Genomic DNA, 26289 nt, shown 5'->3' with positions numbered 1-26289 from the left:
AATCATAACTCATTACTTCTACCACACTACCACAATCTATTAGGCACTTTACTTCTAATTCTATAATTTTTGCCTTTACATAAAAAGTTCTCCCTGGCTTCAGGTCATTGAAATTTGGCTCTTCTATTAAATATAACTCAAGACTATCTCTTTCACTATGTACATTTCTATTTACAATTTCTCCCTGCCTTACATTTCTCTCTGTTTTTGCTCTCACACCAGGGAGATGCTGCAAGAGCCTTACATGTTTGACCCTCTATTCTCTTCGGCATTCCTTGAATCTTCATCTGCTGTAATTCCCTCTTGGAATCTTCTTCCGTCATTACAATAATTTCTGGCTAATTCTATGGCTTCGTCTCTTTCTACATCCGGAAGTGCATTTCTTCTTTCCATTTCTTCATTGGGCACACTTACTCGGTATTCTCTTTCGTTCTGTTCATATATGTTCCTCCATCGCTGATTTCCTCCTCTTCCGTATCTTCGGAAATTATTTTGGCCTCTCACGTTTCTCCAATTTCCTCGATATCTATCATCGTTTCTCTCTCTTTCTTCCACAGAGTCTATGTTTCTTTCATATCTTCCGTTGTTTCTTCCTACGTCTCTTCTTTCTGCACTTGGTCTCTGGTTTCTAACTTCTATTCTTCTTACATCAAATTCCTGTCTCCGGAACTTTGGTTTTGAGCGCCCTTCTTCTTCTGAATGTTGCCTCTTTCCGTAGAATCTTCCTTCCTTATCGTTCCAGGAATTCTGAGTTTTTGTTAGCACATCTTCGGTTCTTAGATATTCAATCAAATCATCAACTGCTTTTATCTTAACCGCTGCTATAGCTCTCTGTATTCTTAATGGCAATGTTTGGACAACTTGTTTAACCAACTCCTCTTTACTGCATCCTTCCTTTAGGTTATTGAAGCTTCTAAGAGTCTCCCTTGTATGTTCTTCCAGGCTGTCGACTTTTGACCAATCTACATATCTTCTTTTTAATGCTTCTAGCTGCCTTTCCTTTATGTCTTTACTGCAGTAGTAGTTCAGGAATTTTCGGCTGAACTCCTTAAAATTTCTAAATTTGTGCTCATTTAGTTGGTACCATCCTGCTGCCGACTGTTCAAAACATGTCTCTATGACGTTCAAAATCATTCCTTCGGGGATCCTCATAAGTCTGACATTTGTTGTTAGTTCCCTTAAAAACTTTCTGGGACATTTATCAGATATATTCCCATTGAATTTTGGAAGATGCTGCAATTCTTGTGGCCTAGGTATCCTGGTCCTATAGTTCTCGTCTCTCGGGAATTCATTTTCCAATATGTCTAAGAGCCTTTCATTATTACTTTCATCTTCGCTATTCTTCCATTTCCTTTTCTTGTGACCTCCCGCTATTCTATATCTCTTATGCTTCTCTTCTTCCTCCGTCGTCGATTCATCGCTTGAACTCTCTTCTTTCAGCTCTTTCTTAACCTTCGTTTCTTCACTTTCTCGAAACCTAGGATTTATGTTTCCTTCTTTGATGAATAGCTTTCCTAACTTTCTTTCCACTTCTTCTACTTTCTTTTCTGTTTTCTCTATCTTTGACACTGCCCCATTTAATTTTCTGTCTAATTCCTTTCCTTTGTTATCTGCTGCATTAATTTTATTTTGATTTTCCGCAATGTCCTTCTCCATACTGCTAGTTTTTTCTTGAACTTCTTGCAGTTCCCGCGTACTTACTTCTCTCAGTTTTAGAACTTCCTTTTCCATTCTATTGCGTGTTTCCCAGCTTCTATCTTCCATTAGGACCTTTGCTTCTTCTATTTTGCTTTCATTTGCATCTACTCTAGAAGATACTGCTTCTATTTGCGATTTATTTTCAACAATTTTTCTTTCCATACTGTTGGTTCTATGTATATTCTCCTCTCTAAGTTTTGAAACTTCTTCCTCGATCGTCCTATTTATATCCACGCTTTTGTTTTCAATTAGCAGTGTTGTTTCTTCTATCTTCTTTTCCAATGATCTTCTATTTTCTTCACATGTCTCGGTTATTATCTCGTACATTTTCTTGCTTTCATTTCTTACTTCTTCTAATTTTCTACTATTTTCATCAAGCCTTTCTTTCACTTCCTTGTTATTTTCTTCTAACTTTTCTTTTACTTCTCTGTTATTTTCTTCCAACTTTTCTTTTACTTCTCTGTTATTTTCTTCCAACTTTTCTTTTACTTCTCTGTTATTTTCTTCCAACTTTTCTTTTACTTCTCTCTTATTTTCTTCCGCCTTCCTATTACTTTCTTCAATCTTCTTCAGTTCTCTGTTATTTTCATTTATCTGCATTGACAGCTTTTGGAACATTTCCATCAAGTTTATTTCTTCTGTCTTCTTCTGCTTTTCTTTTAGCTTTTCCTTCTTGCATTCCTTACATGTATAATCTTCTTCCCTTTTACTTATTGATATGTATTTCTCCTTTCTTATTCCTTCGCACGTCCAATGTTTCATTTCCTTACATGTGACACAGAAAATAATTTCTTCCTTGTTTCTTTCCTCTCCGCAACAAATGAAAGTTTCCCTTTTTTCTCCATCTTCCTTCATTGTAGCTTTCCCATTCTCATTTCCATCTTTATCCTTTTCCTCCATTTTCAATTATTCTTTCTCTCTTCGCTGTCTGGTTCCTAATTCTCTAGCCCCAAAAGTTGGTCGCCATTTATTTAATGCTACCTTCATTTGGTGCAAAGGTACATAAACCTTAATCTTAAAACTCAGCTAGCTTATCTACAGGGTAGGGTTCTTTGTAGACAACGAAACCAGACAGGATGCCTTCCAATGGAGACGTTTAAACGAATATATTATTTAAACACAGGATACATGGAGTAAGAATTTTACATGATAAGCTACATTCTTCTATAATTTTCTCGTTACAGTCAATTTTCATCTCAATATTCTTTTTATTATTTATTTTCTTTATTTGGATATTCTTCTATATGTACTTCCTTCGTAGTGGGCAGATCTGGATCGGGACTTCCTTCTCAATGGGCGGTCTGGACTTCCCTCTTAATGGACGTTCTGGGTCGGGACTTCCTTCTTGATGGACGGCCTGAATCGTAACTTCCTTCTCAATGGACGGTCTGGATCTGGACTTCCTTCTTGATATGGAGGATCTGGACTTCCCTCTGGATTTCAATTTATTTCGGTTTTGACTATTTAACGAATTCCTTTTTCCTCTAAGCTTTGGGAATAATACTAATATCCTCCCTTGGGGCTTCGATCGGAACGCGCCACCACTAACTAGGTACAACAGAGTGTATACTTGGTGCAGCCGATTGACATGCGCATCCAAGTAGGTGCTACAGTTAAACTGCGCAACCAAAAAGTGCTGTGGGGCGTCGATCGGAACGCGCTCGCCACTGATGTAAACAAAATTTCCCCTATAGGAATGGTAAATCAATCATACAGATGCACTATCTGTTCAAAGACGCAAACTTGTATCAGTGCTTTGACTTCCTTAATTTTCATATTAACTTACATGTGATCACTGATTTGATTTATAAAATATATATATTAATTTACTTCTTTCATATTTATTCTTTGTCTTCTTATAATATATTCTATTGTTTTTCATCTTTCCAATTTGCTTTGTTCTTATTTATAAAATTATTCACATATATTTTGCCAATTCTTAACCTTGCACGCCTGGTGCTGCCATCTCTATTCGTCTTTGGCAAACTATTCACATTACTTGGTCCTATTGGGTACGTAACAGTCTTCCACATGGTAACCAGATGCTTTACCAACTTGGCCAAGTGTAAAGGCAAATAGGCCTCAAACATACAGAAACAAAGGCAATGATGTCAAGATAGCTTACACCTTTAATTAAACACAGCCAAGTGCAATAAAGTTCAAAACAATGCAGCCCAACTATTTAACAATAGTTTAAACTATTTTACAATGGTATGAACTATTCAACCATAGTTTAAACTATTTACAATTGGGTCCAGTTTTGCACATTATTTTAGTGCTTTTGTTTCCATGATGTTGTATATCATTGTTAACCATCTGCAAAGTTTGGAAGACATTTTCCTGATAATCTTCTTTCGCATGTTTCCAACACTTGGTTGCCTTTGATATTAGACTCCTCAATTAATATGAAAATATTTTTTTCAGAGATAGTCAATACTTACATTGTTATTGAGTGAGATTCCAAGTGAAGTGCAATCAGCAGGTCATAGAATCCCCGTCTGAGAGGACCTGACATGTATTCCGAGCGTATGGCATACCGAAGCTGCTTCTGATCCACATGCTGGCACAGTGTGTGGGCTGCACGGTAATTGGACTGATAACACAGGGCAGCGTACAGAGTCAGCGTATGAGAATGGAACCTGAATTAGTAAACAAAACAGATTAAATACAATACTATAATATAAATTAGCAAGACTGAGGTGATACCACTTCGACCTGATACCAATGCCAATATTGATACTCTTATTGAATCCCATTGAAACTGATACCAATACTTGAAAATTTAAACTATTTCAAGCATTTCAGAGTATAAATTTTAAAATGTAGGTTTTCAATTGGAACTATACTGTATAAATCTATCAAAGTTTTGGTTTAAAATTCATACTTTCATAATTATTTAATTACAAAATCCATTTCTCTTCACAATACTCTTGCCATAATAATGAAAATTAGCTTTTTACATAATTGCCAAGATATCTACACTCTAAAAAAGTGTCTTGTGCCATTTTTGAGGAGCTGACTCCACAAAAGTCCAGAAAAAAACAGTTCTGAACCGAGTTGCAAGTAACTGTTGTAAAATACTATAGCTTAAAACTAATGCAAAAATGCAACATTCAGAAGAAATAGGAGTAACCTGGGTTAATCATCAGTCATCATCAATTTAAATCAATCATCAGTTTAACTCTTTCGCTGCAGTCGTCGCTTTTATGCACAGCACGCCAGGTGCCTTGCTCCGCGAAAGTTGCATTATTGCGAGTTCATACTTCCACTCGCTGCGGGTGTCGCGTTTCTGAAGTATGTCGCTTTTAGTAGCCTTCTGACATCTGTTGATAGTATTTTGAACTATTTGAACTTGTAGTTTTGTTTTTATCCGTATGATGTCGCTAATTACGCCTCCGTTTAGAATTCTTTGACATACGAGCGTTGAGTGCTCTGACATGTCAGTTTCAAATGCATGTTCAAATGTAAACAACATGGCTTCGTCAAGTCGTCAACACTTGTCTGATAATGATGTTACTCAACTGTAATTTGCCGACTCAGAATCACAAGGTGAATTAAGTTGTGACGATAATAGCGACATTTTTCTTGAGACTTCAAGTGCTGACAGTGATTGTGTAGTGTCTGATGAAGAATTTGTACCGCCGTCCGTAACATCATGGTGCAGAGTGCAAAACAGCATTGATCTACGTGCGGGAATTTCAAAATTTTTCAAAATATCATACCACCAGGGACTACAGAATGGTTTGCCAGTGCAAGGAATGACTTTTGCAAGTTCTCTATAATATATTTTGCAATGTAATTTTGTAAAATTATTCTTTCTAAAAAAATGTTGTTTTTTTTCAAAATTTCAAAATTTTTTAAAATATCATATTACCAGGGACTACAGAATGGTTTTCCAGTGCAAGGATTAACTTTTGTCAGTTCTCTATAACATATTTTGCAATTTAATTGTGTAAAATTATTGTTTCTAAAAAAATTTTTGTAAAATTATTGTTTCTAAAAAAATGTGTTTTTTTTCTTTCAAAATTTCAAAATTTTTCAAAATATCATGCCACCAGGGACTACAGAATGGTTTTCCAGTGCAAGGAATGACTTTTGTAAGTTCTCTCTCATATATAATTCAATGTAATTGTGAAAACTATTTTTTTATAAAAAAAATATATTTTCAAATTTAATTACGCAGCCAAGGGATATTGTGTGCCAGAGAATTCCGCAGCGAAAGAGTTAAATATTATATACCGATCAACATGTTACATAAAACGAAAGTTCATTTACTATTCTACAATAACAGTATTTGAATTAACATTAATAGTTAACAAGCCTACCATGACATAAGCACTATGATGATTTTTACTGGGGAAGAAAACAGGATGAAACTTACGACAAAAATCTGTCCATTTCAATGAGCTCCAATATATCCATACACCTATCTTCTTCTGGAATGTGTAATGCCAGCATAGAGACAGGGTCTTCACAAAGCATACTCCAGCCTCTGATATCTGAGAGTTTGAGAGCATGCACCTGAAGGTACTCATTTGGTACTCTTGCCCATTGGTATGGCTTAAGGCACTGGACTTTTAATCTTGGTGGAAACTACAAGACAAGAGAAAAGCACATTTCTTCATAAGGTACATATGTCAATATTACAGGAGACTGGATGGTGTCAGTTAGGATAACTATTGAATATAGTGCCGAAGTTCTTCAGAATGGTCTGCGTTCTCCATTCTTCATTATTAAAAGCTATACAGTACATTACTTACATGGAAGAATTTTTCTCTCTCATGTTGCCCTTTCTCAAAAATCTATTAGTAATTTCATAGAACAACTGTGTGCATTGTAATAGGTTGATGCACATACAGAAAAGTTATTTCAAGTACATTTTTATGCCCACATAAGCTAATCAGGACTGAACACACAGTTTAAAGTGGAACCAATGTTCATAGTGCCTCCACAGGAGATTGAACCCGAATCCCTTGATTACAAGGTGGCAACAGGACAATGAAGGCAATAGTTATCCAAAATTAGGGGCAGGAAGAAGGGAGCATCTATTAACAGGTATGTTAAGCATGTTTTCTACGTCAAAACATAAATAATATAAATTTTTATTATTACAGTATAAGGCTGAACAATACCACTTTGAACCAATCGTAATACTGAAAATAGTACTTCTATTGATATTGAAACTTTAAACACTGTAACAATTATAAGTTTTTCAAAATATTTATAAAGGTTAATATTTAAGTATTCAATTGCAGCTATTAATCTACCAGAGTTATGTTGAAAAATATCCAATAATGAGATTATCAGATGATAAAAACACACGAGAATTAATAAAAATTGTGAATTTGAGTAATTCCACCTGGCAGTTTCATTCTGCAAAAGGACCAGTACTTTTCCATTATTCCTCTTACATATTATAATGCTTTAATGAAGTGTACCTGAGGATTGACATGCTTCTCTGAGTTCATGAGTACAGCAGCTGACAAAGGCAGAGTAGTACTCGTTCTTCCAAGTTCAATTTGCAGCACTTCTTTGCTTGTGGCTTCAACGAAAATAGCAGGGAAGAGCTTTGTTTCTGGCTCCATCTGGAAAGAAACCAAGGATTACATGTACTGGAAGTTTTAACATGACTTAATGTACTGCATAAAGAAAAAGGAGAAACATGAAAAAAAAAAAAATTGGGTATTTGGCATTTTAAGATAGATGACTTTAAAAATGTAGAATATCAGAGAGAGAAGTACATTTCAATTATATTTTTCATGTTTCTTTCTGCTCTCCAGAAACCAATGTAAATAAAATAATGAATGTTGGTATAATAACCACAAGGAAAAGTATAAGGAGAAACTCAAATTCCACCCATGTAGAGGAAAACCAATATTCTACAATACATTTACATGCCATTTACATATGAAATATTCTCATTTTTAAGCAAAAGTGGGTAATTAATTCGATTGAAAATGTGTGATTGGGCAATATGAATTACAGTTAAATGAAAATGGAAAAAAACACTGGAATTTTGCACATAAAGCTTTTCTTCTGGTTGTATGCAAAGATATGTCTTTATACTAGCCGGGAATATAAATTCAAAACTAAGTAAATATCTATGTGTGTGTGTGTGTATAAATACATTATTTTAAAGCTACCCCCCACATTGCAACATGCACATGGGGGGGAATGTTGAGGTAGGGCTACACATTCACAACCTTGGCCATTTGTGGAGGTGATCATCACCATTCTCCAGCCAACTTTACCTTTACCCACAGATGCCCATTTATTAGTGACAGGGTGAACCCCAGAGCTGCTCCATGCAGGCACATTGAAGGAAAAATTTCTTACAAGAAATCACCCACCCTGGAAATCGAACCTGGGTCTTCCATGTGGTAGTCAGATGTGTCCTATTTACTGAACACTTAAGCTCATAAATACATACAATTATACACCATGTTTCAAAATGATGTGAACGATTTCAATCCGTTATATTTTATTCATAAATTGTCAAAATAAGATACAACTTTACACGTATGTAATATAACTATCCAAGTTTAAATGTCAATGGTTATCACAAAGTTAACTTATAAATGCTCAATGTGAACACCATTCATTACTCTGCACATGTCAATATGTTAATCTAACTCCTTCCGGACACGTTTCACCATGTTTCAGAATGTTCTCATCAATAATTTGCACCACAATGCTAATGCGGTGGATCTGATGAGAGTTCTTTGCTGATGCATCTTTATGAAATCCTATGCGAAACTGACATTGCATAACTACCGGGACCATTCCAAAACATACTTAAGGATGTGTTTGAAAGTATTTCACAGGATATTCTATCGGTGATTATGTGGTATTGCGCATGGAATGTGTTTTTATCGTTCAGATCAGTTTGGAACACCCTGTATATGAAAATACCACACTTTCAGTTTAACTGCATAATTTTCGTAGAAGCCGTTCATTCCAAATTCACTGTCTATCTTTTGCGTCTCAATAGCAATGGCACTCGTGTAAAGTACCAGAACCTTTCTTTCCTGGAGAAAAAAGAAAGCACTTTCACTAAAAAAAAAAAAGGTAAAGTGTTCCCCTGTGCTTAGCACCACGCCATGAAGGCGTATAGGGCGTGTGGGGGTAACGCCCCACACTTTCTTGATCCGGTCGTGAGTGGGGGTGATGTGATCAGCATTACGCCCCTGACCGCCTTTACCCCCCAGGGTTTCCCCCAGGTACCCATGTTATTCGACGCTGGGTAGGCGCCGGGGCCGCTTCCACCGTTAGAAAAGTTCCCGGATTTGAACCGGCCGGGGATCGAACCTGGGACCTTTAGCATGGTAGTCAGACGCGTTACCGACTGAGCCACCTACATAATAATTATATGCACAAGTTGCAAATACATATAAATTGACCTGCACACATATAGGTGGAAAGAGCAGATAATGGAGAGTGTTAGGAGAAGAGGACAAGATTGGAACACTATGAAAGGAGAGGAATAGTGGAAGACAAGAAGAAAATGAAGAGGCTTGGCCTCTATGCCAACCCAAGGAAACGGCAAAGAATGATGATGGTGATATATATTTTTAAAATATTAGTTCTATTTTGATTATTGTTCATCAAACTTTTCTACCTCTCTAGAGTACTCACAATGGAGAGAATGAATGATGAACTGATGAAAAGACGATGAAGCAAATGTACTGCATGAGGCTAGGATCCCTAGTATTAAGGTGCAAAATGATCACCACTCCATTCCAGAGGTTGGTCACAATTATAACAGGACATGACTAGTAATATGGGTGTTAGCAAGGAACTTCACACAAAAATACCTTATATCTGTGTTTGGTCTCCTTTCCTTCACACGTGAAGCTGATGTGGCCTGTGGCTGTGTCCACAAAGCACCCAATGAACATTCCCTGTGAGGCTCCCTTGCCAGAGGAGTCCTGAGTCACTTCATTGTAGAGCTCATCTGCTCGAACCATGTAGCAACTCTGTCGGTCCACACTGTAAGCAGGAAAACAGAAAAAAATGCACTAAATATTTATATATCTGTTAGCATCATGTATTTGTTACTTTGGGTCACATTTCTATCCGTATCCAAGCTAAATTAGAAGGAACTTTACCTTATATATGATTCCTGTACAATTGTTTTTACACCAAAAGCTGACAATGTTGGTTAGGTTATAATTTACTAACATGCCTGGTAATGCAACTTACATTTCTGTCTTTCTATGTAATTTTGCATTGCTTTTCTACCAGTTGGATTAATCACAATGAAGATGAGCCTCCCTGATGGCAGTGATAATGATAATGTCATCACCTTGTAATCAAGAGGCCACGGTGGCTCAGTCGGTAACGTGTCTGACTACCATGCTAAAGGTCCCGGGTTTGATCCCCGGCCGGTTCAAATCCGGGAACTTTTCTAACATTGGAAGCGGCCCCGGCGCTCACCCAGCATCGAATAACATGGGTACCTGGAGGAAAGCATGGGGGGTAAAGGCGGTCAGGGGCATGATGCTGATCACATCACCCCCACTCACGACCGGATCAAGAAAGTGTGAGGCGTTACCCCCACACCCCCTATACTCCTTCATGGCATGGTGCTAAGCACAGGGGAGCACTTTACCTTTCTTTTTTTTACTTTACCTTGTAATCAAGGGGTTCTGGGTTTGATGCCCGATGGAGGCTCACAATGCAGTGTGATCCAGAATGCCAAAAAAGTCAGGCAAAAATAGAAATTTTGGGATAAAAATTTTGGGATAAAACGAACACTTCTCTAAACAACTAAATGGGGCATGAAACTGGCAGAGACATTTTTCTCTAAATCGATTATCGGGCCTAAAAATGTTGGTTCATGAAAATGGAATTTTTGGACTCTACTTTGTACTTATTTTTAAGAACTGTTGTAGCAATTTTTTTTGTCGGACAATAACATTGTGCTAGGTAGACTCATTACTTCTCAGTAATACACAGGAAAAGAACACATATTTGAATTAAAGTAAAATATAGCATTTTTATTTTTGACTTGAAAATACAAAAAAGGTATCTTGAGTTATCATAGCTTTCGCCACTATTTCCCGCGATGATTTCTAAAGCAAAGCATACTCTAAAGTACTGAGAAAACGGGATGGGAGGAAAGTTTTGCTACTTTTGACAAAATTAGCTTATTTGTGAATGTGTGCTCTGCTGTTAGTGGGGTCAGCTGGCAACTCTGAATCAAAAGTGGTGATGTGTATGCACACTGGGGAATTGGAGGTCTCTGATTTCACAACCCCCCAAAACTTTCATTAGCAGCCTCCCTAAAATTTTTGACAAAAGCTTGCGCTGTGTTCAAGTAAATATTGCCCAGAAGCAAAATTAGTTCGTCAGTCCAAATTATAATTACATTAAAGCATTTGATTAACAATACCTTTATTGGTTAAAGTAATTGTATTTCTTTTTAACATCTTTATTGTATTTCAGAATTGATAAAAATTAAAAATGAGGAAAAAGGAACATGTTTTAATATCAAGCCGAAATGCAGAGTACAAGTGTGGGTGAAATTTAGACAGGCAGTGTTTCTACGGCCCTGTGAGGGGAATTAAGGAAGCCCCACAGCTGATTCAAGATCATGACATTCAGAAGTGTTCACTGGAAAGGTACTGAGAAGGGTAGCCTCAGGTACTCATTGGTAAAGATGAAAAAATATTTCAAAATCTCTTGGACCATTTTTACTCATTTGCGTGTCCTTACAGATTGATGGTGGTGGTGTGTCATAGAAATGCACATGAAAAATTTGATGAAGATAGGAATGATCAAATTAAGCATTTGTTTCATTCGTGTTAGATTCTATAAATATTGACACTACCACTAAAGATTGTGTTAGAAACATTACTGTTGATGTGTTGTGGTTCTGCAGCAAAGTATTTTAAGGATATGAAAACTGTTGGCAAGTGGAGGATACTAGTTTTTCTTGTATGTACGCATTGCTTGCATTGTAGAATTATTTTCCTGAAAAACTAAATATGCTGACCAAGGCAGTAATTTATTTTATTAAAAACATAAACTAACGTAACATTTCAACCTTCTAGCAAGGTCTTCTTCAGACTCTGTATCAAGACCTTGCTAGAAGGTTGAAACGTTACGTTAGTTTATGTTTTTAATAAAATAAATTACTGCCTTGGTCAGCATATTTAGTTTTTCATAATCATGGAAACAAGGCTTAATGGAGTTATAATTATTTTCCTGTAGTTTACGGTTATTACAAGCATAAGAAAACAGTTTTTCTTTGTGACGTTTCAGGAGAACACACGCTCCTTTCATCAGACATTTATCTTTAATCAAAATGAAAATAAATGTCTGATGAAAGGAGCGTGTGTTCTCCTGAAACGTCACAAAGAAAAACTGTTTTCTTATGCTTGTAATAACCGTAAACTACAGGAAAATAATAAATAGATTATACATTTATTAAAAAGTAATTTCAATTGACTTTGAAAAATTGGGTGCTTGTAGTTGCTTTTCTTCTACTCTATGCACTCTCAAAAGCAGATTATCAGTTTTGAAGAAAGTAGCGACAGAAATAAAAAGCGATACACTGAAGAACTTAGTCGGGAAAATATGTCTAAGAAACTCTCATTCACCACCAAAGTACAATTGAAGGAGAAGGAAAGATATTGAAACCAGTGAATTGATATTATTTAGTGCCTTAAAAGACATTAATTTATCTTGAAAGTGATTTGATAGGAAGTCTGTTTTCCTGGCTTTAAACATTTATTGGACATAAATTCATTATAAAGATAATTTCACAATTATTATTATTATCCTTATTTAATATATTTCTGGGAATGTATTTCAGTTTTCCAAGTGCATTGTGTGTATTGTTTAGTTTTACTGTGGTCTCATCTGTGTAATGAAATATGTTAAAATTATACTTTTTGTATAAAAATCAAAACAATCAATCTCATGTGAATTCTGTGGACCTAAAATGTCAATTTTTCCTTAAAAATGCTAATCTTACACATTTCTATTGATTTAGGGGTCAAATAGTGAGCTTCCGATTTTTGCCGATTTTTCTGGCATTCTGGATCACTGTGCAGTGGTTCGGATATCACTTTAAACTGTAGGTCCAGACCCAATTAGTCTTTCCGTACATAAAGTGGACTTCAAGCCTGGGCTCTTGCTTTGTAAAAAAGGTAAAGTGTTCCCCTGTGCATAGCACCACGCCATGAAGGCGTATAGGGGGTATGGGGGTAACACCCCACACTTTCTTGATCCGGTCGTGAGTAGGGGTGATGTGATCAGCACCACGCCCCTGACCGCCTTTACCCCCCAGGGTTTCTCCCAGGTACCCATGTTATTCGACGCTGGGTGGGCGCCGGGGCCGCTTCCAACCGTTAGAAAAGTTCCCGGATTTGAACCGGCCGGGGATCGAACCCGGGACCTTGAGCATGGTAGTCAGACGCGTTACCGACTGAGCCACCGGGCCTTGCTTTGTAGCACATTAAACTGACACCACAGAGGACAGCCCAATAAATATGACGATATTATTATTATTACAAAATAAAGAATGAAAAACAAAAGTGGCAAGACCAACGAAATGTGCTATGAGTTTCGTATTGGTATTGGTCTTGGTCTTCTATGAGAATAAATTAAAATTAGAAAATACAAAAGGTAAAGTTCCCCATGCACACACTGTACCATGTAGGCTCATTTGATGGGATGTGTGGTAAGACCCCACACATTCTAGATCTCAGCCATTTTCAGAGGTGATGTGATCAGCACCTTGCTCCGGCCACCCCCAAGTAGCTATTTATTTGAGGCTGGGTGAACTCCAGAGCTGATTTAAGCAGGGAAAAGCCTAAAAAATTCAAACCTAAGATCATCCAACCCCAGGAATCGAACCAGGGTCTCCCACAGGGCAGACACCCTACCAACTACACCACAGCGGCTTGTAGAACATGTAAGAATAAGACAAAAATGCTAGAAAGGTACTTACTTCTCTTTGATTCTGTCATAATCATCAAAGATGGTGATGGATGCCTTCTGCACTTTGCTCTGATTGAAGTCCTTGTCGTGAAGATGGTATTGCGTTGTTACCCAGCCAACATATGTATGGGTGGGATCTTGTCCAGGGAATATTCTGATGCCATAGAAGAATTCATTAATTAGCTTCAAGCATTCAGCATCAAAAATATCATCTCCGGCAGACTCCACGCCACCAGCTGACAATGCTTTTCCTGCCCTCTCGGGGATTGATGGTGGAACTATTTTCAAGTCGCTCTGCAAAAATAAGTATTCTAATAAGCCACAAGATCAGTACCATTACCATATTCAGCAGATATAGCAAAGTGGTTCTGTGGTAAGTGAGAAATCTTGACATGCATTACATTACAATTTCTATGATGATTATTTGCTTATTGTTTGCTAACATTTGACTCTGACATACAAGTTTTCTAGCTTCTCTATCCCCCAACATTCTATTCAAAACAACACTGATTTAATGTTTTTAACACTCTCTTCTAACAGACATACACCATGTCCATGTTTAAAAAAAATATTAATAACTTTATTATTAAATATTCTACATTACTACCCCTACCCCTTGTAATCAAGGGGGCCCAGGTTCGATACACAGTGGAGGCACATAGTGGTTCGGATCCCAATTTAATCTGTAGGCTCAGTCCAGATTAGCCTTTCAGTGCATAAGGTGGACTTAAAACAAACTAAACATTTCTACCTGCATATTTCAGAGGAACTAAAAAATACATTATTTGTATAAAGCTATCCAGTTTTTTCTTGTAACACTTCATGTTCTCACTTAAACATAAAAAAAGACCATGGTAATAAATGCTGTACGTATTCAAGTTTTGGTTAATGTATGTTATATTTCAATGCTTAAATAACAATTCACATTGCAATTTATCTTCAAACAACCATAAGAACCAGAAGCATCAAGGACTGGCCATTGGAGAGTCATAGCTACAATTTTAAAAATACAAATAAAATAGCTCAATTGAGATGCTCCTGTTCTGAAGACAGCTAAACAATGGTAAAGCCATTAAAAATCCATAAATAACAGAAGACAAAGACTGTTTTGTAGCCAAAATTTGGCACCTATCTCCTTTATATGAAATAGTTGGCAGGTAAATAGTTCATTTAAATTATTCCTTGAAAGCTTCAGTTACTGCAACAAAGGAGTTAAACTTGCAAAAAGAATGTTAGGCACAATTTAAGAGAAGAAAAATTCTATGGTAATGATTACTTTGGCATATTCTTAAACAACAGAAACACTGTTACAAAACTTGTTCTGTACTAAGTAAATGACATTATAATTTTTCCATAAAAATTAATTCATTATGGTTACTTTAATGCTCGACACTAATGTTAGTAAATTAACAATGATAATTTTATATCAGCTCTTGTTATTTAAAAATTAGATTTAAATGTTATTTTTCACGTGTTGGTTTAGTATGATATCTTTTGAAGACCAGGGTGCATGTAAGAACTTAAAGGCACAATAGCACAGTCATCACAGAAAGCATAACTTACTGTACTCCTTTAAATTATGCAGAGTTGTAGATGAGAAGAGCATTTCACTACCATTCCTCTATTTAGACTACCAAGTGATAGTGAAGCTTGCATTTCCTTGCTTAAACTTGTATGTATAAAACATTACCTGAGAAACCCTTACCGAGGCACCCTTCACGTTCAAAGAGTTTGTTTGTCCCATTCCCAGGGGCTTGTTCCTCTCCGGTGGAAGGTCTATCGTTGTTGGTTCCGGAGTCCTTGCCTTCTTGGCTCTGTCACCGCTAGCATCACGCTTCTTGAAAAATCTGAGTAAAAAGTAGTAAACCGTTGAATTAGGGATGGACCATATGAAAATGTTGTCAATTCTGATAAAGTACTGATGCGTTAAACATATAGATAATGATCCAATATAAAGATGCAAATGTTTCACGAAGAATCTTCCTGGTTCGTTCATCTCTTTCATTAATGTAAGTAATGAGATGAATGCAGTGGGTGTGGTTTTGTCAAACAAAACTGTATATTTACACATTTACAAAAATATGATATATATGGACCATATCTTTTCAGACTTAAATTTAGGGCTAAGCTGATACTAATAACAGTGGCATTTGTATGTAAATTGTTGGTTAGAATTTATTTACAGATTCCTGCCGATATTTTCCCAGCATTTTGGTCTTTTGGGGAGTCTGCAAAAATGCCAATAGAATATAATAGAATTTGTGTTTACTTAAGCAGGCGTGTTTTGGCCTCATGGGCTGTTCTTACAACCAACCCTTGTCCGAGATACAATAAATGATTTTAAAAAAAATCATCCTGGTTACATACAAGAAATTTTGATATTTTGATATAATTATCGAGTTTAAAGCAAATTGATGCATGTAATTGGAGCAGAATACTTATACAATAATATAAATGAATAATTTAAACAACTTTTAATTGTTGCAACTTTCACTTTTTTTTTACACCGTGGGAAAGTGTACGAGTATCAGACATCAATGTATGGATATCAGTTCAAAGTGGTAATAAAATGGCACAATTTGTACTAAATTGCAGGTTATTTGTAGAAATATCAGATCGGTATCTGCAATTTTAAAGATAAACCAAAATCAGCTGATACTGATTGTGAACCATAATCTGTCCCATCCTACATTTGAAAAGAAAAAAGAAAACAAAATCCCAATTTTGCTGGAGTGTACTTTTTACATTGGTTAGTGATGACTAACGTATCTTCAGTCAAATACAAATGTAAACAATTTTTATAACAGCACAACAATCCCAGGGAAAACATTAAAAACACTTCTAGGACACAAGCAAATATTTTGTGTAGGTTCCAGTGTAAGGCTGATTGTTTAATTTTAATTTATGCCACTTTTCTGCCACTTTTTGCTAATCGCGATAATGGGGATGAGAGGTGATAAGACGAGATCGATGAAGGGGCAATCACAAACACAGATGGACAGTGCAAGACTCACAGAGGATTATACTGGCTAAGAGTCCAGATGGCAGAGCCTCACAAGTCTGCAAAATGCAGTGCAGATGTTGATATTTGGGCATCTTCACAATGGGTCACCTCTTACACCACTTGCAGTGTGAGAAAAACTGAAAATTACTGCATACTGTGATCGATCATTTTCTTGTACATATTGAAAGTTTCCAATCCTGAGTCACATGCTGCATGTTGCTTCAGTAGAATTTTGCCTATATACATGGGAATTTTGGATCAGTCAAATGATTAGCAGGAATGGCCTTGATGAGAAATTTTAGTTAAATGCATAGTGTCTTACCTAAATGGTGAACGGCCTCGTTTCTTCTTGTCTTCCTTGGCAGGCTCAATGGAGTTTTGCTGACCGTTCATCCTGTTGATGTCCAGTTCACTTGCTGCACGAGGCATTTTTCCTGGCTCGATTGTGCCGTTGAGCTGGCCATCGATGGCATTCTCAAAGCTCTGTGTTTTGCTTAGAGAGCCTTTTCTCGGAGGACGGAAAGGTTTCCCTGGACCATTCACCATCACTTCGTCTGCTTCCACTGCATCCTCCGAGTAGCCTCTCTGCAAACCTGCAATTTGCAGCAGTTCATTGGAACAAAACTAGGGCTTGAACAGTATATGTTTTAATTTAATGCACTGATACTGGAGGATACCGTTTTGGTATCCCAGCCAGTACACAAAATGCAAACCAGGCACTTTTGTGCTGCTGGACGAATGTTTCTGGAATAATACACAATATGATTTTTCATTACTTCTAAGACAATATTCTATGATTTCTCTGTACATTTATATCCAAGCTGGTCCTAGGGAGAAGCAACCAAGGCTCCATGGTTCATGGTTCTGGGGGGCCCTGGGCAAAATAAAAATAACTGTTTGTGAATAGTTCCTTGCGAGTTTAAAGGATGCTGGTGCTTCTAATTTAGCAACCAATTTGATTTCTCCTGACTTTATGAATTGTTTTGACATACTTGAAAATATCCAAAATTACCAAAATCATATTACAAACAAAGTAATACATAAAAATCATGTTCAAATATTTCAATCAAAAATAGTTAATATGCACTATCCCTTAAATCATAGAATGAGATCATGAAGTGAAAATATTATTTTGTATGAAATCAAGAAAATTCACTACAGCATCACAATTCAATGCAAAGTAAAGGAAAGATAATTTTTATTGGATATGGTTAAAAATTGCCACTTTGATAGGTAAAATAATAGTTTGATATTGAACACACATACAGTTCTGTAATAAAATGCAGTGCACCAGCGGCACATCAGAAATGAAAAGACACAAATTTAGAAACCTTTATTAGCCTCCCATAATTCTTGCCTCTAAATTTCAACATATCCTGCTTATGGCTTGTACCAGTGCTTGAAGTGAGGGGGAATGCAGGGGGATGTTATCACCCCAGCTAGCAAAATTTTCGAATACATCCCCCAGTTGTCTCGTTGTCACCATGTTAAACCATGAGAGTATCATCCAGCTAACACCAAGGTTCGATCAAACATCCACCCAGCTACCATTTTCCACTTCAGGCGCTGATGGATACTAATGCAAAATATGTAAATAAATTGTTTATTAATTGTAATAACATTTATATTGTGATTATATAAGACACCTGTACTTCAGACTGAAGAACAAAAATCTGATTTTTCAGACTTGTAAAAAAAATTGGTTGTACGCCAATAAAACCAAATATGCAAATTATAAAGTCCTACACATTATTATTTTATGAAAAGATCAATCATTTTAATGCTCCAAGAGAGAGTTAATGCAAATAGATGTAAAGAAGAGTACCTTTGATGTCACTCATTGTAAACCCAGACTTCATGATGTGTTCCAAGTGGGCAGGAGACACCTGCTCTGCTTCCACCCGTAGTCTGTGCTGACGAATCTTGATCTCTTGCCATCGCCGCATTTTTTCATTTTCACTGCAAAGAGGAAATGTAATATATCATCATTTGACACTTTATAAGTCCACAGTTTGGCCATGAACAGCAACATATTTAAGTTTTGAAAAACTTTATTTCACAATGAACGCAAGTTGGTCTACTACAGTACATGTTCAGTCTGATCTATTATGATGAACAATATCTTCAAGATGAGTATGACTTGGTGGTCAAGTCTTCATGAATTCCACTGCACACTGAACACAAATCTTCCTCAAACTTCCTACATAACTGAAGAAAGTGTATATCTTGGTGAGACCCATCAGATCTGAATACAGGTCAAAATTTCAGATTGATTTGGCTTATTTTACTTCACTTTTGGCACCAGATGAAGGGACACTCACAAAGAACATCCATGCCCAGGCTGGGATTCGAACCAAGGACCCCTGGCATCATGGAATGCTGTGCTAACAAATGTGCTATGGTGGCTGGTTTCAAAATTTTATTTGCGTCATCATAACACTTTGTGATTCAGCTACAAGATTTCTGTTCAAGTGCTGCTCACTATACATCCATTCTCTTCCATAGCTTCTCAATGGCTGTCTGACCCCTACAAGCCTTTCCATGGAATTTTGCTGCATAAGATGAATATTTTATTTGATTTTAAATGTGTCAACTGTTCATAGGCTATCCAGTACGATCAACCTTAGTATAAATTAGAGTAATAAATCATTAAAATGGTAATGAACACTATGACTCATTCAGGTATTGAACCTGGGTCTTTTGTATTTTATGTATGATAGATAGACAACATATTTACTTTTATTATTCCATTGCAGGTTACTATTCTAACCACTGCCAGGGCTGGAAGAAGCTTCTGGTGCTGACCACTGGAGATTTTTTAGTAGTCAGATGGTTCCAGAATGCTGTCAGGTGCAAGGGAGTTATTTTGGAGGGGGAAGAATAATTAAATTAAATAGGTCACATGTACCTAACAACAATCAACCGAACTGCAAAGCTTATCTCTGACCTCATCAATTTATGGAAGTCTGTCAAATGAGAGAGCTCCTTCCTTGATAATCTTCACCCTTCTAAACACCATGTTTAAGGGAAGATAAAATATGACAGAGTCCAGCCAAGATAACTCCCTATGTTGAGAACACCTTTGTGGTAGTGACCTGCTGTTGCCACATTTACTTAGGAAAAACTTCCTGTCAAACAGCCAATTGGCAACAAGTGGCAACCTTATAATCCCTCCTCCCTGAAGCAGCAGCAGGAAAACAGGATCTTGTCAAAAATAACTGTTCTGCACTATGAATGGGGGCCGGGAGATAGCATGGCCAGGGTATAATTTTAGATTTTATTGTGTTCAAGCCATAAACTACAACACACAAGATCACAACAGGTGAGGTTTAAAAAAAGAAACTTACTCAATAAACGATGGCTGGAAAGACACAGGCAGAGAGAGCCTCAAGAATTCCCAGTTGGCCTTCTCCATGGTCTCAAATGTGTTGTGGCTGATTTTAAGGCAAGGTGGGCTGTCTGATCCAGCAGGGATCCTGGTGACATCTATCTTGCCATCTGGGATCTCATCCGTGTTCTCAAATATTGGCTGATCCTTTGTGTACCAGTACGTAACATTCCTATACATGTTCCTGTTGGAAGAACAGAATGTGAAACGCAAATCATGAATAGGTTTACAAAATGCTAGCCAACAAAAATTAAGGTTGCTCAGGGTATTTGATGGTTTCCCTAGCAAGAGCTGCACTTTTGTTGAGAGCAAAATATTACAAATTTCATACAAAAGCTAACATCATCTCAGGTTCAAATTTGGTGTTGCAAATTAAATTTTGGTGTTGTTATTGTACACTCTTGTTCAGAAAAAGTGGCACATACTTTGCCAGTCAAACCTTATAGAATGTTTCACTTTATGGAAGAAGAGTGTACATAAAATAGCTTGTTTTTCTACCAGTATTTATATTTAGGCATTTCTGCAATTGCTATTAATATTGAACTCAAATATTACATTGCAAATTTACAATGTTTATACAAATTTTGTTGTAAAATATTTACACATTCAAGTTATTGTAGTATTAAAATAAATAATTCTTTATTAACACTTCTGGATTTTTGCATAACTTACACGCTACTAAGGCTCTGGAAAGTGTTACCTGGCACATAAGCATAATTTTGTGCTTCAGAATCAAGAAATCCATTATTAATATAGCATACTAAACTCTTCCTTATATACTCTTAATATCAATACATACCAATATGGAGGTTATATGTTGATTGGGCTTTAGATAAGATACATTTGGGGTACATGTTTACAAAAAACAGGGTACAACTATCCAATCTGAGTTTATTGTAATTGTAACTATAATCAGAAAGTAATATCTTCTACTTACACGCAGAAAGGCTCATATCCTTCTTGCAAGCCACAAGTGGTGAAGAACTTCAGTGTATTTACATCCTGTCCATACGTAAACTTCGCTCTTTGCCCTACACCCAGAGTACATGCAGGAACGAAGGCCTCTCCTTGTACATCTGCAAAGGATGTTTCACCACCCAAAGCATCCATCAGAAGCTCACCATTCAGAGAGAAGCCTGTGAAGTACATATTCATGTTATTAAAAAGGCTTTGAACAGTGAAAAGATGCAAGGAATGTAAAAAAACTGTCATACAGTTCTCTTAATTGTGAATGAATATTAACACCAAATAGTTTCTATAAGGCATGGGATATGTGAAACTTCTCTGTAAGATGTTTCGCAAAAAAGTTGCAGATATGAAATGGTTTCCAATACCAACATCCAGCCATCTGTCAGTGTCTTATAAAATAGCAAACGCTGAATAAGGGTGTGTAAATCTTGGTAGTGTCAACCTAAGAAAGTTCTGAGAAACTACGCTCCGCGGCAAAAAAGAATCGCCTCCTAGTAATAAAGCGTAATAATTTTCTTGCACTGTTGGAACAGTTTCACTAAGTATTTTTATCCTTTATGCCAATTTAGTTTCCTTCAAAATATCAACTTTCTTTCTATTGTTTCAAGTACGTTTACACCAGTTTGGGGGCATCCATCTTTACTTATTCTAAAACAATGAATTGTTGGCACCTTTTAACAATGGATTTTCACACTTTATCCAAATTTATCCTCCTTCTGAATCTCGACTTTCTGCATTTTTTGAAGTATGTTGAATCCAGTTTGGGAGCATCAATCTTTACTTGTTGAAAATCCATTATTAAAAGGTGCCAACAATGGTCGAGCAAGCCTCATTGTTGGAGAATAAGTAAAGATGGATGTCCCAAAACTGCCGTAAACATGGATGAAACAGTGCAGAAAGTTGCGATTAGGAAGTTCAATAAATTTGGATAAATTGTGAAAATCCATTGTTATAAGGTGCCAACAATGGGGGAGCAAGATTCATTGTTGGAGAACATGTAAAGATGGATGCTCCCAAACTGGTTTCAACATACTTCAAACAATGCAGAAAGTTGAGACTCTGAAGGAGAATAAATTTAGATAAAGTGTGAAAATCCATTGTTAAAAGGTGCCAACAATGGAAGAGCTAGCTTCATTGTTTTAGAATAACGTAAAATGGATGCCCCCAAACTGCCGTAAATGTACTTGAAACAATAGAAAGTAAGTTCATATTTAGAAGGAAACTAAACAATAGTGAAAGGCCATAAAGCTTAACAATTTAATTAACTAAGAGCTTTCTTTGTTGATTTCTTTATTATTACCTTCATTGTTAGAGTAAGTAAAATCTCAGAAAATGTTAAAATTACATACAGTATGTACAACTGTCAAAATAATTACAAAAAAAAATAAAACATACTGCTTGAAAGAAAATATTAGATTTTATCACTAGGGGGTAATTCTTTTTTGCAGCAGAGTGTAGAACTAATATTGCCAAAAAAATAAAATTTATTGTATTATTTTATCATTAGCATTTGTTTTTTGTATTTTTATTATTTAGCATCACTGTTCTGCAACTTTTGACTAATTGCAATGATGAGAAAGAGTGATGATTAGAAGAAATTGATGAAGGGACAATAACAAACAACACCCATACCCAGGGGGGACTCAAACCTGGAGACTCTGGTGACAAGTTCTAAATCTGACAACTCAGCCACCGAGCTGGTATATAATTTTATATAAAAAAACAGGGTAAATGACCAAGAAAAATAACAAAATAGAAGAATTGTTTTTAATTATAGATTGAAATAAGGAATCAGTGTAATTTAAAGTATAGCTGATGCCACTTTGACCTGACACCAATGACAATAGTTTTACTGATCCCACTGATACTGATGCTAATACTGGAAATTTAAACAATTTAAAGTAGTTTAAAATATTTATAACTTTAAAATTATAATTGGAACTATACCATGTTTATCCACTAGTGTTTTAAAATATTCATAATTTTACATAAGATAATTATTTAATCACAAAATCTTTTTCTCCATGCAATGCCATTGTCAAAATAATGAAAGTTATGCATTTTTTCCATAATTTGCAAGATATTTAGACACTGCAAAAGTGTTGTGCATCATTGTCCTGAACCCTGTGAGATTCCCAAACTCTGGAAAAGTATTGGCGGTATTGGTGAATAAACTGGAACCAATACTTTCTGATAATGATATATTGGTATTGATTAACCCTAGTAAAATTATGAGCCCTTTAACTGATAAATAAACACTAATGTGTGTTTTGGGCTCATCCTGATAGATCACTAATTAATCAGTTCTACCCTAGAACTGTATATGCTTGTAGTGTGTAGTATATTTGAAGTAGAAAAAATTGGCTTTATAAAAGCAACAATAGATTGAAACTTATAAATGTGTACTGAATGATGAAAAAATGGTACACGTGTTCTGGCAAATAAAAAAGGTAAAAAGGTAAAGTGTTCCCCTGTGCACGTGTTCTGGCAAATTCAGAAATAAAATTCACAAGAATCACAATTTACAACTCCAGACTAAGAACAAAAGACAAGGCAGGATAGGTATTATAATAGCTTTTATACAATACAATATAAAGGTTGTTAAAACAGGAGCTGTTCATAATACTTATGTACAAAAATAATGATTTTTTTTCCCAATACAGGTTATCATTAAAATTAGTGGTGTGCATAAATGTAGCAAATTCTCAATCTCAATAATGACCATAATAAAGTGCTAAAATGTTTGTTAAATGTGGGAAGAGTTTCAAGGGTATAAATATTAGTGTGATATCATGTCAAAGGATAGAATATGGGAGAAATCTATACATTAAGTGCTTGCAATTATTTTAGCAGCACCTAATACTTATTGCTTGTAAAATGCATTCAAAATTTTGCATACATGCCTATAATCCAATGTTATTTTTTGTGCAATATTTTGACTCTCATAATTACATATTTTTTTTACTAAGAATTGTAAATATCTGTCATTCATTTGCTGAAGTTATGAATATTAACATGTAACGATTGCATTCTGTGAGATTGTTATAATAAAATACTTGTTTCTATATTCTTTAAGAGTAAACAATCATTTCCATGCAAAATTTTTAACCTCGTATGCATGAGAAAACTATTTCTATTGTTCTCACTAATTCACATTAGACATGCATTTGGATAAGCAGTTAAAGTATCTTAGTGATTTGGTAGGTGTGTTTCTAGTTTTTGGCTTCTAACATGTTTTCTATCCTAGCAACTAAATTCTACACCATCAACTATCTCATTTTCAGTCCTACTATACATTAGCTATCAAACGAAAACATGCTCATCTATGTGATAGTAGACCCTTGTACCAATTTCAGGACTTACTGATTGTTCGATCTATCAGATCGAGGAAAACTCCTACAACATCTCCAACTTGCCACTGTTTGCCAAAAGTTTCAGCTGCCCCCGAAAAATGTTTCTCTTCCTTAAAATTAAAAGAAACAGAAGGCGAAATGTGTAAAAGGCATAAAGACAAGAACGTTACTGCAGGGATACAGTGCATTTGTGTGTTTTATTATTATTTTTTAAATATATCACCTAACACACACACACAAATACACCCACAGGATTGAAGTTAGATATTACATATAATGATAGAAGCAAGCTGAGTTCTCCCCTATGAATGCAGATTGTGTGTTTCAAATTGTTGCACATTTTCAACAGAATTAAGGACTGAATATTTGAAGACAACGAGGGTGGTTTTCTCTTCTAAATACTCACTTAAAAGTGGAAATGCAGAGAAAGAAGTTGATAGTTTATGATGGCTAACAATTGTGGTAAGCTGCCAGTAGTGTCCATGGATGTTTGGATTTGTTTTTTTCAGGGATGGGGCAATCAAGATGCTGTTCCCTCACAAAACAGTACTGCCTGCTCCAAAAACACACTTTCACGTTCCTGCGACAATCGGCAATTGTCTTATAATTCTCTGAATGTTAGTGACAATGGTTCTGTATTAGCATGCAATGTTAACTGGTCATTATAAATTGCCTAGTGTTTAAACTCATTCTTATTCCAACACCACATTTCGAGAAGCACATCTTCTCTCCTCTCCAGTTGAACAAATATATTTTTTTTATTTTTTGATAGTGGTGGATGTTGAACCTATGACAAACCTGCAATTTACTAAAAATCCAGTGTGCTAACCAACTACTAAATTTGTCACCTGAAGATGAGGGAAGAGGTTCTCTCGAAACTAGTATTATATTAAGTACAGATTCAAGCACTAGGCAATGAAAAATGTCCAATAACATTGCATGCTAGTAATTGCCTTACTTATAATCATCAGTACTTTACAATATTTACAACAAATGAATGTGATTGAAATGAAATTATGTATGAAATGTATAATTTTAGGCTGATACAGCCCCCTAACTCTCCTTCTGGATGTTCATGGTAATGTCTCAAATGTGTTTTCTATAGCAATATGGTTTCTTACAGTGTATCCCATGGTCTCACATGTAGAATGGTGCCATAAATTAAAATTTCAAGGGAGCAAATGAAACCAAGAACAATATCTGAAAATAGGTGAACAGTACTGGTTTTGCATTATACTATGCTTGTGATTTTGGTGTTGAGAACAATCGGATAGCTACTAGAAAAAATAGCAAGCTCCAGGCAAGAATACAGGTAACAGTGTCAATGGGACTCAATGAACTGGTTATGAATCCAACTTTCAATACCATACCCACAAGAAGATGAAATTTTGTGACATCATATTTAAAAACTATGCAATCTTGCATGGTGGATTACACTGTTCAGGATGAAACTTGTTTACAGGTTGATTTAGTTTCATGTGCATCTTCATAAATTTGTAACAGCCTCTTCCACAAGAGAATGCAACTGGTCATCTTTTTAGATGCTGTAAAAATGAACGCTGACATACAACTCCGCATTCATAGGGTGAACTACAGAAGGAAGCAACACGCAAGCATATACCAACATAGATAAGGGCCAGTCCACAGAAAGAGACATGGAGAGAATATACAGCTACACGAAATGACCTTACTTACTTATTGTTCTATCATGTAAGTCAAGCATGCAGCCAACAACATCCCCTACTTGATACCTTCTGCCAAATGGATCATAAACATCATGATGAACCTTGCACACCTATGGTACATTTCATGCAGTGAGAAAATAAGAAAATTGTAGTAGTACGTACAGATAAGCTCTTCAAAAGACTAAAAAATAATGCTGCAGCACTTCATATCAATTTAGGATAAAGTTAATAGTACTACTTGCT

The 26289-nt window shown here is 35.9% G+C and overlaps 1 protein-coding gene across 1 annotated transcript in view; it reads right to left on the bottom strand.

The window, feature by feature from the left end:
* Nucleotides 1-26289, bottom strand: part of RyR (Ryanodine receptor) — a 283432-nt gene that overhangs the window by 123670 nt on the left and 133473 nt on the right. Inside the window, exons 27-37 of the mRNA XM_083112077.1 lie at nt 24372-24471; nt 20977-21175; nt 19999-20223; nt 18477-18610; nt 16974-17244; nt 15338-15494; nt 13658-13941; nt 9513-9687; nt 7137-7283; nt 6080-6291; nt 4140-4337 (exon numbers count right to left, since the gene is read on the bottom strand). Coding sequence (XP_082968203.1) covers nt 4140-4337; nt 6080-6291; nt 7137-7283; nt 9513-9687; nt 13658-13941; nt 15338-15494; nt 16974-17244; nt 18477-18610; nt 19999-20223; nt 20977-21175; nt 24372-24471 — 2102 coding nt within the window. The remainder of the gene's footprint in view (nt 1-4139; nt 4338-6079; nt 6292-7136; nt 7284-9512; nt 9688-13657; nt 13942-15337; nt 15495-16973; nt 17245-18476; nt 18611-19998; nt 20224-20976; nt 21176-24371; nt 24472-26289) is intronic.

The sequence above is a fragment of the Lepisma saccharinum genome, chromosome 25 (genome assembly GCF_977018435.1).
Source record: "Lepisma saccharinum chromosome 25, izLepSacc3.1, whole genome shotgun sequence".
Lineage (NCBI taxonomy): Eukaryota > Metazoa > Arthropoda > Insecta > Zygentoma > Lepismatidae > Lepisma > Lepisma saccharinum.
The sequence above is the reverse complement of the archived record's forward strand: the minus strand, read 5'-3'. Positions and strand labels throughout refer to the sequence as shown.